Source organism: Harpegnathos saltator, unplaced genomic scaffold (assembly GCF_003227715.2).
Source record: "Harpegnathos saltator strain DR-91 unplaced genomic scaffold, Hsal_v8.6 scaffold7, whole genome shotgun sequence".
NCBI lineage: Eukaryota > Metazoa > Arthropoda > Insecta > Hymenoptera > Formicidae > Harpegnathos > Harpegnathos saltator.
Genome location: NW_020230537.1, coordinates 540,536 through 555,783, shown reverse-complemented (window position 1 = coordinate 555,783; position 15,248 = coordinate 540,536). Strand labels below are relative to the sequence as shown.

Here is a 15,248-nt window from a genome sequence, read left to right as displayed (position 1 = left end):
ATGATATGTCATGAAATGGACAGGAATCTAGAAGGGTAACGTTAGCGCCGGTAAATTTTGACTCGCGAATGTCACAATTTACCGCGCAATGGCTACTTGGTCGTACTATCAGAAATTGTCGAGCATATGTACCCCTTCTGGTTATTCGTGCATCATGATTGTTGATTATCTTGTGCGAATTACGGACGGGCATCAACGAATGCGAATATGTCTGGTTTTGCGCTTACCGCATGGTATATAGTGTAAAATAATGTAATTCACATAAATGTAAACGTTTATTGTTAATATAGATTGTGCTACATGAAGGATATGAGGTAGCGACGTGAAAGAGATTTAACTCGTTGGTGAATGTGTAAGTTTCATGTCCTTATGTCTGCTGACATTCTGTTCATTTTAGGTTATAGAATTTAAACTAAATCTTCTTAACAGCGGTCATTTGATACGAATCAGCCTCAACAAATGCGAAACAACTGTACTCGCGTTACCGAATATTTCAAAGTTGCACATTAATGGCGGATGTTACTTAACATTCTCGAGCAGCTATGGTTATGTGAATAATATAGTAGCAGACATTTTTGACACATATGACTGTCATTCTACTTATGTTATTGCAAATAAAAGTTGTTGGATGTCATTCATATTTTCTTATGGTAGTCATTATTTATCCATATGTTTGATGTACTGTGTAGTTTATCTTTGATCTTTATGTTACATGTATAATGTATCATATTTGTAGTACTTTTTGACACAAAGTTCCTAAAAGTGCAATGTTATTTCTTGTCATTGTATTAAGTAACTCTGACATTTATCAATTGTACTTGAACGATTTGATAACATATTTGTTTTATCTTTTCTTTAGAGTGCTAATCAATATGGCAGAACAGCAGCAATCGCCTCCTGGTATTAAACACATGTCCTTGGATAAAATAATTGAAGCTATGACTGCAGAGCTGGAGAACTCAAGTAGTCCTTATGTTCAATTTGGCGTTACTCCACAGCAAGCGACCCCTCATAATTGGGGTGATTTTGCTTCTGGTCAAACCAGACATCATATTGCAGCTAACCAGCCAACACATTCTAATCCATCTGGAATGCAGCCACCAATGACACCAATGGCCACTTCTCTATATATGCCAGATATGCCAGGATATGATTCTGCAACCACCGATTCAATATATTTCCCACCACAGACAGTAAATCATTTAGGTATTAATGAGAATAATGATCTCATTGGTACAATTGACGTTGGAGGTGGTAACTATATCAATGTTATTTATGGGAATGCTTCCCAAATTATGGCTGAGCAATGTCAACTCTCAAACATGGCACCTTATGCCAATCAGAGCATTGTTAATCAGGAATATGGTCTTTTTAACGATCAACATATGTCTGTACCATCAGAATTGCCAAGCCAAAACTTCAATGGAAAACAGTTGATTGACAATCTAGTTGGAAACTGGGTGCCAAATCAATCCGGAACATATAGTCCGTTTGGTGGGTCTCCCAATATTACACCTGTACCGCAATCTGTACCGGACGTGAGAGAGGCCGAGGAACTACCTAGAAACATGCCAGATTCTCAATATAAGAAACCGAGAATGGTGGCAGAGGTAAAACCTATGCGACCATCCTATTCGGATGTATTGACGAAATCTGCGCCAACTCCACCGTCTCCATTAACAGTTCAGTCTATGAAGCCGAAAATCGAGACGACTGGCAAAAAGGTTTCTAATAAGAGCTCCAAAGGTAAAAATAAACCTGCGCTATTAAAGCGGCAGAATTCTTCTGGCAGCGACGATCACAACTCACCGAAGATACAGATACCTAGAAAAGTTTTAGAGAAGAATTCCTCTAATCTTCCAAGACGTTGGGTGTCATTAGATAACCTAGGTTCGCAATCGGATTCTCGTCAGATAAACACTTTCGACAGATCCGATCACTTTGAAAAGAAAAAAACTGTCAAACCCTCTAAGAAAGCTGAGAAAAATGAAACTCTTAACAATACCAAGATACAAAACAGTAATCCAAAAGCTGCTGGAAATATTCCGAAACGTCCGATACAGATAAACAACAACTTAAGTACAATCAATACTTCCAGTCAGACGGTCTCTCCGGAAAAGATTGAGAAAAATCAACAAGTTATTAATAAGTTTAGTAAAGAGGAGAAAAAAATAGTTAAGGAGAAGAACCCTAAACGTTTTCAGGCCGAAAAGGCACAGCAAATTAAGAAGGGACAGAGAAATAGGAGAAGAGAAAATAGAGAGTCTCCTGTAAAGGATTTATATAAAAACTTAAATAAATATGCAACACGTTGGAGTAAAGTTATATTGAAAATTTTTTATTGGTTGTTACATCTCATTTCTGACGTAGTTAGCATGAGTGCTAATCTCGTTGTACAGCTGTAAGTAATAATACAAAAAACTTGATACATCTTGCACATACAAAAATATGTCGGTCTTGTACCTATGAATAGATGTTATTTAGAAGAAATTTTCCATTGTTTTATTATATTTTTCAGTGGTAAATGGGCCTGGTACCATAGCATACTTTACTTGAAGGGTTGGTGGATGTATGTGGCTGTGACATTTTGTAAAATTCGTGTTTTAAATGCCATTGGCAAACAACTAGACAGCTGGTTTGGAACTAGTAAGTTTGCGTTTTGGAGAAAGATAAATACTAAAAACGAAGAGAAGGAAGATAATGGCAATTGGATTCACGGCGGGCTGGAAACTAATATTGCATTACCCAGTACTGGTGAAGAAGCAATGAAAAGGCTACTGGCTTGCAAAGGAAAAGATCCGTATAGCATACTTGGCGTTACACCAACGTGTTCGGACGATGATATCAAGAAATACTATAAAAGGCAAGCTTTCCTAGTACATCCGGATAAAAATAATCAACCAGGAGCTGAAGAGGCATTCAAAATTCTAGTACGTGCCTTCGAAATCATCGGAGAACCGGTAATAGAGCATCCTATTCTTCACATATTCATTTCATCATTGTGGTTTTGTGATCAATTATATGATAGAAATTTACAGTAATCTTTTAATTAAATTTATAACATAGTTTTCTCTATGCGATGCGTGCTATTTTAGGAACGAAGACAAGCGTTTGATCAGACGAGACAAGTTGAAGCAGCTTGGGGCGAGCTTAGTGATTTGTTGTCTCAGTTACATCGAAAGATGGAACAGGCGGCAAATACTATAAGATGTACAAATTGCGGCTCGAGACACAAACGTATTCCTACACAACGTCCTTGTTATGCCGCACGGTTTTGCGCCCAATGTAAAATACGTCACAGTGCAAAAGAAGTAAATATTGCAAATATGACTTTTGTATACGTTTAGTAGAGTAACTGACCTGTTGTTTTAAACTGAATTGTTTAAACCAACGTCTCTACAGGGAGATATCTGGGCGGAGTCTCGTTTAATGGGTTTTCGGTGGCACTATTACGCGTGCATGGAAGGGGCAGTGTATGACGTGACTGAGTGGGCGGCTTGCCAAGCTGGGAATCTCAAGCATCTTAAAGCAAACACGCATAGCGTTCAGTATAGAATCGTCTTAGGGCAAAGATTACCATCTCAAACATCCAATAGTGGTAAAAAGCGGCAGCAAATAGATCCAAATACAAGGTACACTGTATTATAATGATTAACAGGCATGTACGAGTGAATTTTTTGGCCGACTTAACGAACAACTTGCTTCAAAACGAAGCAAATGTGTCAGTACGATTTACTTGTATATGTCCATTAATTTCTTATCATCCCTCCGATTATGTATTGCATGTAAAGTAAATGCAATAATTTATGTCTGAAACAGTGAAGCAGATATTGAGGACTTTCTGAATAATCTCTACAATCATAGCAAATCGGGCAGTGCTAATACATCAGGGGATCAAAACTCTTTTAGAGGAGATTGCAGACGACGTAAGACTAAACGTAAGAAGTAGATAAGTAATTAATTAAGCAAACAACTTTTGAGCGTTCGGTACGAACATTGTATGATTAAAAAGGATACAAAATAAGATACATTATTATACAATTTCTTGAATTTACATTATCCTTAAGTCAGATTAACTTTAGAATATAGATATATATTACAAATATTCAGCGATGTGCGACTGGTGCGCGATATGAGATTATGAGAAATTGTGTTCACAAGTAGCGTGCAGAAATCATCATTGCATAAAATAAAATCATAGTTTGCAACATTATGAAGCTTGAGAAGGATAGGAGAGTATCATATTAATAACATGCAATGACAACAAATTCTATAAACGAATTATTCATTTTCGTATTCAGAGTAGTAATATATCAGTCAATATATTTTGCCAGTTTAAAATAATAAAAACACGTTAATTTTGTGGGCTATAAAACGACACGTAAAGATGCCAAATAATGATTGTAGGAACAAATAATTTGAATTTTATTGCGAAGTTATATTTGAGCAATGAAGTTTTGATATGCATATTGAGACAGTTTGTATCTACCCGGTGCAATTCGTGTTGTAACTTCATGCATGTTCTTCCAAAATAAAATAAAAAATACAACAAAGTAGAACCAGCTTATAGATTTTCCTGTATAGTTCAATCATACAACTCGCAGTTCTAAACTGGAAAGAATTGGCAAATATGGAAAAAGACTGATTTTTTCTCATTCTGTTACTTATAAGTTACATATTATGTATTAGTTAGAGAAACAATTTTAATGAAATATTCTGCTATGTGTGGAAATAGTGAATCCTTTAGGTGAAAATTAGTGTCAGTGAATCCCATTCTCTTGATATTTATATGTGTATGCTTCTCATATGTAATACAAAGCTGTAGGACGGAAGAATCATTATATATGTACATGTATGCAATGTTACATTATACGGAAGCTGCACTGTCAAATGTAGAGAAAAGAAGAAATTAGAATTTGTTATTAGGACAAGATGTAAATTATAATAAAATCACATATACAAATAATCTCATAAATAGTGCAGCAAGAATAGGAAGAGTAAAATTGATATTAGCATAGCTAATATTGTCTACTATCAATAATCAATATTGTGTATGTGTACATTAATATAAACACTTTTTATAAGTTTTAACATTTAATATGTAACTTACTACATTAACTTTTCTTTTGCAAAGCGTTGTGAACTATATAATATTTTACATATGTGTAAACCAATTTAAGATGTGTACCGAATGGAAAGTGTAATAAATGAATATAAAACAAAAGTCTAGATAACATAATTTAAATATATATACATATATGTGCATAAATTGTTATATATTACTGATGTTACATATATGACTGAATACAACATCAGTTGATGCTATGAAGCTTCATATCTATGCTATAAGATTTATTTTATTAGATAATTAAATGCAAAAAAATGCCATAGAAATTAAATTTATCACTGTACAAGAAAGATTTTTCTTTTAAAGATACTTATCACAAACGTATATTAAGTATATCTTAATTATAGAAATATTTCTATATAGTATCAGTTCTTTTTGATTAATAAAATTTAATTTTTGTTGAGTAAAATTTGTTATTGGTATATCTTGTTTTGATAATTGTATATACGTATATGTATATATTAAATAATCTTAAAATATATCTTATTATATATCCTACAATTAGATTAGGTTATTATAATATATTCATTCGAATTCTATAACAAATATTAATTGCATAATAATATAACTAATCCATTGTACCTTCCAGAAATACAAGTGCATCAACTTTGTTAACTGCAGTTTCTATGTCACGTTTTTGAACAGTCTTTTTTTTTGCTTGCATAGTGTATTTATAGGCTTCCTTCACAAGCGAGTCGATAAAAAGTTCCTGTTGAAATAATCAACAGTTAATATAATCTATTAATATAATTCATCAAAATTAATTTTCCCTAACAACATTCACCGTTGATTTTGCTATTAAGAATACAGCCTCTTGATTAACAAGGTTAACTTCCGGATCTGCTTTGATAATTGTTTTAATTCTTCCAAGAGGTAACTGTAATAATTTTTCTCGTTGTTCCTCGTCGCCATGCAAAGTATTTTCGATTTCCTCTTGCAATTCTTGTGAATTTTCTCCATTGTTGATGCAATTCTCACTTGATTCGCTTGTAATTAAATCACCATTTTCCGTATTATCCATATTAACCTATATAAGTTTATTTGCTTATATAAACAGTTCAAAAGGAAATAGCACTTATATATAAATTCACAATAATTTAGTGCGAATAAATATAGATATGTAACTGGAATAACCGCAAATAGCTGTGGCGGCAACATGCACGTGTATATTATTCGAAACTTAGTCATTGATAATATAATATTGAAGACCAACAGTGTTGTGCTAATGTTTCATTCGTCATGTGACGTTTTACCAAAGCTGTTGATTGGCTGTTGGAAATTGGCTGTTAGGAAATTTACAGAAACTTCATATGGAGGATTCACACTACGTCCGATGTCTGACGTACGACGTCCGATATCCAATAGGAGAACAGCTTTCTAATGGAGAATTGAATTCTCCATTAGAAGCTTTTGTATACCGTAAAAAAGCTGCGCAACAATAACGAAAGTGTCGTTAACTCCAATAACGAGTTACAGAATCGCACCACTGGTTTCTCTCTGGTTTTAATTTACCTAGGCTCGAATAAACCCAGTTTCTTGGGTCGAACATGCACGGGTGAGCTTTGTGATTGGCTAGTAGACGTCTTGTGATGTCATTAATCGACCCCGGGTGGTTAAAACCTATGCCACCCGAATATACCATTAGTTTTGTGTATCTTCGATAATCTTTGATCAATGATAGTATGTATGCGTGAAGCCGTTTGGTCACGAATATATTTTGAAATAGATAACACGTGAGAGCTTAACAGACATAAAAGTATTAAAACTTGGTAGATTATCGATAGTTTAGGTGTTTAAAATTCACAAGAAGAAAAAAAAGAAAAGTTTTCACGATTTGATTTTATCTCATAGCTATAATGATAACATATTGCTTTGATAAAAGTCTTCATGAGAGACTCACAGAGTACACCGATATACTCACAAGCCCAGAAAAAATATTACCTGCATCACAAGTTATGTTGGAATGGGTTTGCGACACGGAAATTGTTATAGAACCGGTTGGCTGGCAGGCTCTGTGGAATGTGCCACTTTCTGTATGTGCAGAAAACCAGGTTCATTATCCGTTGGTGGTTTTGGTAGAGGTGTTGCAAGTTGATTGTTCCATATTATCTGCCTTAGTGAAAGTTACATGGGATGAGTTGGACAGATATCTCACATTTCCCACAGAATGTAAAGCTAAATTAATTGAACTGTATCCAACTATTAAACAAACTAATACCACGTTGGATATTGTTGGTACTGCGCATTGTATAGATAAGTTACGGTTTTTTTATACTTATTTGTGGATGCCATGGGATAATGAGGAAGATGATAATGTTGATTGGGTGAGTCAACATTTGGAAAGGAGGATAAAATTTGCCTATGATATGAGACAAGGATCTATTGATAAACAAACTTGTGATCTGATCAGATCATTAGTAAGAGAAGGAAGACAAATCTGGGATAAAATCTCAAATTTAGAAGGGCAACTAACCGATGATGAAGATAAAACTCAGACAGCAGATACAACATTTGAATTGATGCATCTTCACTTTCGGCTTCAGCAAATTAAATCAGAGATGGATGTATTAGAAAATCCCACAATGAGAGAGATGGTTTTAAAACATCAAAGTTCAATAGATAAAGATACAACAAACAAAAATGAAATTACATGCTACTTTGTATGGTTGAATGGTACATTAAAAGGACTTCAGGAAACTTGTGATAAAGTTCAAGAATTGTTACCTAATGACCTATCTATTAAGTAAGTTTTTATTTGATCAAATAGTTAAAAAATAGTTAAAAAAATCAATATTGTAATATTGTGACTTCATTTCAGAATTTATGGATGTTTAGATGAAGCTTTGCATACATGTAAGACAGGTGATATGATTATACTAGGTGAAGGAAAGCACAAGATTGATGGTGCTGGTGGATTAGAAACAGGTGGTACAATTAGAGGAATATATGATGCTAGACACACTATTCTTCATCCAAAAGATTTGAACAGTGCATCAACTTTACTTGATTTCTCTGATAGTTCTACTGAGGTATTATATATTACAACAATATTTTTTATGAAATGTCAGTTGTCCAATTTTTATTTAATTTTGTAAATTTCACACATTTATATTCATTCACTCTGTGTAACAGGTCTTATTGAACAATATCTGTATAAATCTAGGAGAACTTCCAATAGGTATAATTGTTAGAAGTGGAGTTGTAAGGATAAAACATTGCATAATATCTAATCTGTCTTCCAAAGAAAAGACTGTTCAAACGGGTATAGTTGTTATGCCAGATGGAAGATTGATAATGGAGGATACACTTCTCGAGTTTTTAGGGACTGCCGTGCTTATTTGTGCACATGGCGAGGTTGTCATGAATAACTGTCAAATCCGCTCATGTTACGTGGGTGTACAGGTATAGCCACTTTGCAATTCTTAATTTTGAATATTTTTTTAGAATATTTTTATATGTTTATGTATAAACGTATGTTTTCCTTTTCAGCTTAGTGATCATTCCAGTCTTACTGCAAACAAATGCGTCTTTGATGGTTGTCGGGAATACACTATACAAATGGACACTGAGAAACATGTATCTGATGAAACAAAATATCTTCACTATAACGAGTTACCGAATAACATATCAGAAATTACATTAAATGAATGTCATTGTGTACAATCAGATTTCGAGGATATTGTTTTAAAACCAAAACGTATTGTCTCTTTGGCAGAGTGGCTAGATGTCGATCCGAAGATGTAAAAAAGTTCCACTACTTGTTATAAATTTTTCTATTTGGTACTAAATGTTCGTTTAGGAAAATAAATTTTATAAGTATTAAAATTTTTCTACAAAAATTTATTGAATCAAGATAAACGTGCATATATATAGTTTTATATTTTCTTTCATTGAATCAACTCTATTTCAATTCAGTATCATTGATGAAATATTGATAAAGATTCATCATTTTATCGGAGTTAGCGTAATATTTGGATAATTAATTGATGTGTGTGATGCAATATTAATCTTATAATCTATTATTGTTAATATTGCTATTTAATTGTCATTGATATCTGGATGTATCATTGTATCATATTACATGATAAATATTTTAAATAATCGTTAAAAGTAAATATTTTGCAACACAAGCATTATAGCCAAATATGTGCTAAATATTTGCTATAAAATGTCTAATGTTTCAGTTGTTAGAACTATTTCTAATGCTTTGAATTGGATATTGAATACTTTGGATTATTATTTAATGTTCAGTAAACAAATGAATCAAAATCTGTAAAATTAATACGCTCGCGATGTCGCAACCGAGGTAACGATAGTATCGATATCTCGATGGTCGTGAACTCGAGATTAGCAATCGTTCGACGAAGTTCGGTCTTTTCTATGGCTGATGGCTGCGCGGTAAGTCGAGTTCGTTATGCTCCGTTTTATATTTCCATAATTTCGACTTACAAAGAAATCCTTGCGTATAAATCAGCATCGTAGAGAATATCGAAGTTAAGCTTTGCGGATTTGTTATGATGAAATATTGTTAAACGGTCATTGGAAGTGGATATTTCATTCAACAGTCCGTCGAAAATATCTAGTAACATGTCGCGACATAATGGCGGCTCGAGGTTCGAATCGTCGGATACACGTATCTTGCGCTTTCGATCTCGCGAAAGAGAGCGTGTAAATTATCAGAAATATCAGGAGTAATATTATTCGTTTGTCACGTTCTAAAACAGTTCGGAGGTTAAATTGCTATATTCTATGCTCTCGATTGGTTTGAGAAAGTCAAGCATGTACAGACATAGATATGAAAAATTCGAGATAATAGATTCAATATTTACAGACTGCAACAGATCACAATCAAAATAACCGTCAATTATTTCCTTTTTATTATCACAAAAAATGTCGATTTTAATATGTCGGTTTATTCAAGTGTATTAATTCTACATTCTCGTTAAAGATGGCACCATTATTACAATCCGTCGGTTTGGGCTGTGTTCCAAAATTCGCTGCTAGTACTGAAAATACATAGTTTGTGTCACGTATATTATAGATTTTCAGTACTGGCAGTGAATATTGGAACGCAGCCTTGGTGTTCAGAAGCGGTTAACGGTACGCTGCAAGGCAAGTCGAGCTCATAAAACTGTAGCATATTTTCATAATTTCGACTCGCCGAGGCCGATTCTTGCCTTCGTGTGATTTATCGTTGTCGAGAGTATCGAAAATAAGTTTCACGCGTGCTTCGACGAAATATCGTTAAATATCGAGTTATCTCGTGAATATTGTCGAGAATGTTGAGTGAAAAATCGCGCGTTCTCCGCATAAGGGCGGCTTCAAGTTCAAATCACCGGATTGATGTTTTCTCGAGCATTTTCGAAGCATTTCGAAAGAGACTCGCGTGTGAATTGTCATCGGGAATATCGAGAGGTGTGCCATTCGTTTGTAGCGTTATAGCGATTCAAAAACTAAGTGGCTAAAATCAGCTAATCGGTGAGTGTTAATAAAGTTAAGGTTATAACAGTTCTCTTCGATATTCTTAAACAGATTATATGTATTAGTTTAATGTTTAAGAATTTCTAATTTTGATAATCCTGCGATGACTGCGTTTAAGTAATTGTCTATTATTTGTCTTACATTGAAGAAAACACCAACAACACATTGAGCTGCTGAAGCGCGGTAATTATCAGTTCTTGTTACAGATGGCGCAAGCATGACAATTTATCGACCTAGTGCTTGAGTGATATTTTAACAGTGCGTGGTGCGATGAAATATATCGGTTAGTGTATTCGATATGACAATTTCGAGGTCGTCAACTTTGATAAGAGTAAATTTAGTCCTACGTAATTCTTATAAACTACGTAATACGTCCGCACTGACGCGTTTGTGTGGCTTTGTTCGGACTGGTTACTCCACGATAGTCGGTATATGTGCCAAATTATTTCCTAACCTCATCTACAAATTGTTGAGCCGGCCAATTGTTTGCCTTCGCATCGACGAACGTACGTAATGCTCGTCGCAAGTTTTCAAAATGTAAGAAATGGTAGATCGAACGAATATCGTATGGCTTTTTCGGAGTTGCGAACATTGTAACCTAACCTAACCTAACCTCGTCAGACGTGGAGCAGTCTGCGAGCTTCGTTCACGTCATATCGTGACATACGGAAAAAGTATGGTAGATTAAAGTCGTAGGCGTAAGGCGCACAAGGCGAGTGACAACGCATGACAAAAACGTCATAATATCGCACTAATTTTTCAATTTCGGCCAAATTGTATTTACATATCGCAACTGCTCCCGGGCATTCTTGTCACTCTCCTGTCTTAGCTGTGTGTTAGCCTTACTGCTGTTGGCCATGTGGTTGCGCGTCGGCACGTGCACTCGCACGCAATGAATGAAACGTCAACGCGTTGCCCGACGAGCTTGTTCTCGCGAGCTTATTGTCGCGATTTCGTCGTCGCGAGTTCATCCTCATCGATCGACTGCCGCTTGTACCGCGGCCGTTGTTTGTCCCCGCCGAAATGATTAATCGCGCGTTTTCCGTCGTCGAGCCAGATAAAACCGCGCGTCTCGAGACCCGCTTTGATATTGAGGTATAATGATTAATCGCGGGGGCGGCGGCGACGGCGGCGGCGACGGTGAATCAGAAGGAAGAGAAGGGGACGAGGAGGCGATCTGCCGTTGGCAGTGCGCTAAACGCGCCGTATGAGCCGTGATATATCGCGCGGTACGCTGATATGATGCATATTCATGATGTAAAGGCATTTCGTGGACGGTAAAACAAAAAGCAACGAGAATCCCGCGGATTTCGCATCCTGCTGGAACGGGTTTAAATGACGCATCTATTATGTTTGTAAACGCAACCATGTTTTTATTTTATCTCATTTGAATTTAAAATCTGCTTTTTCCTTCTCTTTTTCTTTCTCATTTTTTGTTTGTTTGTTTGTTCGACACGTCAAATGTCACATGCGGATTGACGATAATCTACGAGAGAATAAATATAGCATACAAAATATATTTTTAGCTGGATACAGCGTACACTCGAAACTACGAAGAATCGAAACTGTTTCGTAAACACATTTATTATCTCGTTTAACCACTTCTCTGTTGCTTCGTGCATCTCCCTGCATCAGTCGGTTGTATTGCACATATACACATACACGAAGTACAAAAACTGAGTGCGCGTTTTTGCGATGTCTCCTGCCTTTTTTGGGCTGGCGTTAAAAACGAGAACGTTGCCGTACCATGCATGCAAAGTGCTTTGCCCAATGTACCGCAAATGAAATGAAACATTTTCCGCTGCAGAACGCTCCGTCGCGTTTTCCGACGTGGTGGCTCCTTTTCTGCGTAAAACTGTGCTCCAAAAAGGACGGGATGTGCGAGTTATTGTTTTCATCCGCTGTACATCGCCTCGTGTATGTCGCGTAGCGCTGTTTGACATTCAGAATGTCAACGACTAGGATAACACTTTGGAAAGTCCACACAAAAACGAGCGTTGCTACTAAAATTTCCACGTTTACTTTTCCACAGTTTTCCACAATCACGCGTGCGGATCTCAAGGGCGGGCCGGACAACTCGCGATTAACACGTACGTTCATTTGGAGACCATTCAAGTCAAGTGTATGCGTACGTCATCATCGTCATTGTCGTCGTCGTCGTCATTGTTTACGGACGTCAGCATGGTGGAGATGATGATCGCACCAACGCAGACCGTCGATAAGCAAACGCAGTTTGGCAACGCGCGCCGTCTCGACTCGTCGGACTGCATTTTCGTCTTTAGGGACATCCTGTCGGATTACGAGGAGCCGCCGTCGGACGAAGAGGTGAGTCCTATGGTTACAGTTTGGATTGAGTTCGCTTTTCATTGTGCCTCCGGTAAGCGGTAGTTTAACTGAGTGGCAAAGTGTTTTCAGTCGCGAAATTAGGGCGCCGATGTGCGTGTATCCTGGATATTCGTAGAACATATCGCGGTCGTATCGTGAAAGGAAACTTCACGACTATGCCGCTCAAATGATACTTTCGTGAATGGAAATCATGTTTGATTCCCTTGAATTATAACGTGTGACGTAACGTATTTAGTAAATATAATAGCCGGCGCATGTGTATGTGTATCTACATATGTGTGAGCAATTGTCGTGGGACCGAAGGAGCCTTCGACGGGCTTTAGATCGCTGTTACAAAACGAGGAACGATAAAAGTACGAAGGACAATTTTAAAGCGCGACTTTACGGTCGATCACATGGCGGCGAATTAAATTATTCCGCTCCACATTTTTCTTTCAGTCGCAAGGGGCTCGTGCGCGCGCTCTCTCTCTCTCTCTCTCTCTCTCTCTCTTCCTTCTTCTGTATATACGTATACATATCTTTTTTAATGTGACGAAGTTCGCAAACCCGTTTTAATACCTGATTGTATTCTGTTTCACGTGCAAGTCGTCTCTTTGCACCGAGAGTTCTAATAAAATACGCTATTTAAAATCACAATAACTCACTTATGAATATATATCTCTGGCTCAACATTGCGGTCGAATTATCACCGCAATAAATGGGTTGCTCTCTCGCGCGGTATACAAACGATTAAATCGTAATATAATATCGTAACTATCGCTTGCGCGAAATAGAGTTAGAGATAGAACACAGGGTAGAATTCGCATTACGCATTAATCAAATTTCGTGGTGCAAATTCTATACATCGGACATTAAATCCGCAGCAGCGTGCGCCGCCGGGGAACGCGGTGGTTAGTGAAACATTACCGGTCGTTATTATGCAAATTTCTTTTTTTGAGGCTATCAACCGCGCGCGCTTAACAATAAGATTCTGCGAATCGCCGCGTTGTCGCGTCCCGATCGCATGCGAATCGTGCGTAACGCGTGTTTTCCGCCGGCTCGCAATCGCGTTCTCACTATATTTGCGGATATATTTGTAGCGGTACTTGTTACATATCGCGTGTCGCTCGTTTGCGAGCTCCGTCGGCCCTGCAGCGGCGGCGGCCGATAGCGCCAAGATAAAACGTTGCAAACGGGACAATGCGTACAATGCGTCGCGCGGCGGTACTTCCGAAAATATCCCGCTCGAGTTGCGAGTTGCGAGGCAAAAGGTAAAAATAGCTATCCGAGATAGCGGTCTACGGCGCGCGTGGGAAGCGGGTGCAAGCCGATAAGAATAGTTGGACTGCATTGTGCAGTCGCGAGCGGTGTAACTGTTCAAGCATATGGGAAAATTACACACACGTATGCGCGCGTGTAAGCAGAGGTCGGTCGCAGCGGCGGCGAGTTGGCCTTGTTCGTTGGCGAACTTTGATTAAAGATTTTCTTTCTTTAGCAGTTCATACAGTTGGAACTCTCACGGCGGTCGTTCCCTGCGAAGAGCGTAAATGCCGTGGTATAGTGCGCTTCAACAGGCCGGTGATAGAAAGCAGAAGATAATTAGCATGAGAGAGAGAGAGAGAGAGAGAGAGAGAGAGAGAGAGGGAGGGAGGGGGAGAGAGAGAGAGAGAGAGAGAGAGAGAGAGAGAGAGAGAGAGAGAGAGAGAGAGAGAGAGAGAGAGAGAAAGAGAGGTAGGGGCAAAGAAACAGAGGCCAGGGTGTCGGATTATATCGTGAAAGCGTCGAGAAACGAGATAGGAATATAGCGCGCGTGGTCGAGAGGGCGAAACGGAGAAACGAACAGGGAGAACCAAGTGGAAGACGGAGGGAGATGTATAGCGGGGAGAACGATCAATCATTCGGGAGGACCAGAACGGTCTCGCCTAGCGGCTGCAAATAACACGCCGTGTATTGCTGTATGTGTGTGTCGGTCAAAAGCATCGGCGGGAGGTATTACGGGGAGTTACCGTTCCCGGGCTGCTTCCGCGCTCCGCCGAACCTGAAACGCCCTGTTCCTCTTTTTCTGGTCGCTCAGCTGGCATGAGGAGCGAAATCGTGTTTGTTACCTCTTTCTCTCTTCTCTTCTTCATCTTTTTTTAATCTCTATTGGTAGGCACTCCAAATTGGCGTTACTCATTAACGCACCGCGTGAGTGTCGATTTCTTTACAGTCGCGCCTCGGGACGACAGACGAAAGCTAGCTTTTAACCCCTCGTAGTACCGTGTTTGCATCGGAGTGTACACACAGAACAATAGGTACTGCATTCAAGTAAATG

The 15,248-nt window shown here is 37.8% G+C and overlaps 4 protein-coding genes across 10 annotated transcripts in view; 3 read left to right on the top strand and 1 right to left on the bottom strand.

Annotated features, from left to right (window-relative positions):
• The first annotated feature begins 113 nt into the window (after window positions 1-113).
• Window positions 114-5,069, top strand: LOC105189662 (dnaJ homolog dnj-5). 3 transcript variants are annotated; one of them, XM_025305504.1, is made up of 7 exons: window positions 114-352; window positions 430-545; window positions 860-2,401; window positions 2,519-2,960; window positions 3,096-3,311; window positions 3,403-3,632; window positions 3,820-5,069. In XM_025305504.1, the coding sequence occupies exons 3-7, from the start codon at window positions 873-875 to the stop codon at window positions 3,947-3,949; spliced, it is 2,547 nt and encodes an 848-aa protein (XP_025161289.1). In that variant the 5' UTR covers window positions 114-352; window positions 430-545; window positions 860-872; the 3' UTR covers window positions 3,950-5,069. The 3 variants fall into 3 exon arrangements, with proteins under 3 accessions (XP_025161289.1, XP_011150227.1, XP_011150226.1); XM_011151925.3 differs by having other exon boundaries at window positions 430-650; XM_011151924.3 differs by lacking the exon at window positions 430-545.
• A 577-nt stretch (window positions 5,070-5,646) lies between these two features.
• Window positions 5,647-6,312, bottom strand: PolE4 (DNA polymerase epsilon subunit 4). Of its 2 annotated transcripts, none has more exons than XM_011151921.3 (3): window positions 6,254-6,312; window positions 5,913-6,155; window positions 5,647-5,837 (listed from the first exon to the last, which is right to left on the bottom strand). In XM_011151921.3, the coding sequence occupies exons 1-3, from the start codon at window positions 6,284-6,286 to the stop codon at window positions 5,697-5,699; spliced, it is 417 nt and encodes a 138-aa protein (XP_011150223.1). In that variant the 5' UTR covers window positions 6,287-6,312; the 3' UTR covers window positions 5,647-5,696. The 2 variants fall into 2 exon arrangements, with proteins under 2 accessions (XP_011150223.1, XP_011150224.1); XM_011151922.3 differs by having other exon boundaries at window positions 6,263-6,302.
• A 297-nt stretch (window positions 6,313-6,609) lies between these two features.
• On the top strand, window positions 6,610-8,914 carry nesd (SHC binding and spindle associated nessun dorma). Its single transcript, XM_011151920.3, has 4 exons — window positions 6,610-7,871; window positions 7,947-8,157; window positions 8,261-8,530; window positions 8,618-8,914. Exons 1-4 carry the CDS (start codon window positions 6,985-6,987, stop codon window positions 8,870-8,872), a joined length of 1,623 nt encoding a protein of 540 aa, XP_011150222.1. The 5' UTR covers window positions 6,610-6,984; the 3' UTR covers window positions 8,873-8,914.
• Window positions 8,915-10,767: 1,853 nt separating this feature from the next.
• Window positions 10,768-15,248, top strand: part of LOC105189658 (RNA pseudouridylate synthase domain-containing protein 2) — a 127,678-nt gene continuing 123,197 nt past the window's right edge. Inside the window, exons 1-2 of one of the 4 annotated variants that reach the window (XR_003113953.1) lie at window positions 10,768-11,115; window positions 12,642-12,934. Coding sequence is in view for 3 of the 4 variants with exons in the window: in XM_025305533.1 (XP_025161318.1) it covers window positions 11,817-11,838; window positions 12,642-12,934 (315 nt within the window). In the remaining variant the exon portion in view is untranslated. Of the gene's footprint in view, window positions 11,147-11,794; window positions 11,839-12,641; window positions 12,935-15,248 lie in introns of those variants that run through there. The other 3 variants (XM_011151916.3, XM_011151917.3, XM_025305533.1) reach the window with 3 other exon arrangements.

Coding starts and splice junctions, on each gene's coding strand:
- LOC105189662 (XM_011151924.3), top strand. CDS start 873: ATGGCAGAACAGCAGCAATCGCCTCCTGGTATTAAACACATGTCCTTG. Junction 2,961..3,095: donor TCGAAATCATCGGAGAACCG/GTAATAGAGCAT, acceptor GTGCTATTTTAG/GAACGAAGACAAGCGTTTGA. Junction 3,312..3,402: donor TACGTCACAGTGCAAAAGAA/GTAAATATTGCA, acceptor ACGTCTCTACAG/GGAGATATCTGGGCGGAGTC.
- PolE4 (XM_011151921.3), bottom strand. CDS start 6,286: ATGTTGCCGCCACAGCTATTTGCGGTTATTCCA. Junction 6,156..6,253: donor AGCTATTTGCGGTTATTCCA/GTTACATATCTA, acceptor AAACTTATATAG/GTTAATATGGATAATACGGA. Junction 5,838..5,912: donor TCTTAATAGCAAAATCAACG/GTGAATGTTGTT, acceptor TTATTTCAACAG/GAACTTTTTATCGACTCGCT.
- nesd (XM_011151920.3), top strand. CDS start 6,985: ATGATAACATATTGCTTTGATAAAAGTCTTCATGAGAGACTCACAGAG. Junction 7,872..7,946: donor CCTAATGACCTATCTATTAA/GTAAGTTTTTAT, acceptor ACTTCATTTCAG/AATTTATGGATGTTTAGATG. Junction 8,158..8,260: donor TCTCTGATAGTTCTACTGAG/GTATTATATATT, acceptor TCTGTGTAACAG/GTCTTATTGAACAATATCTG.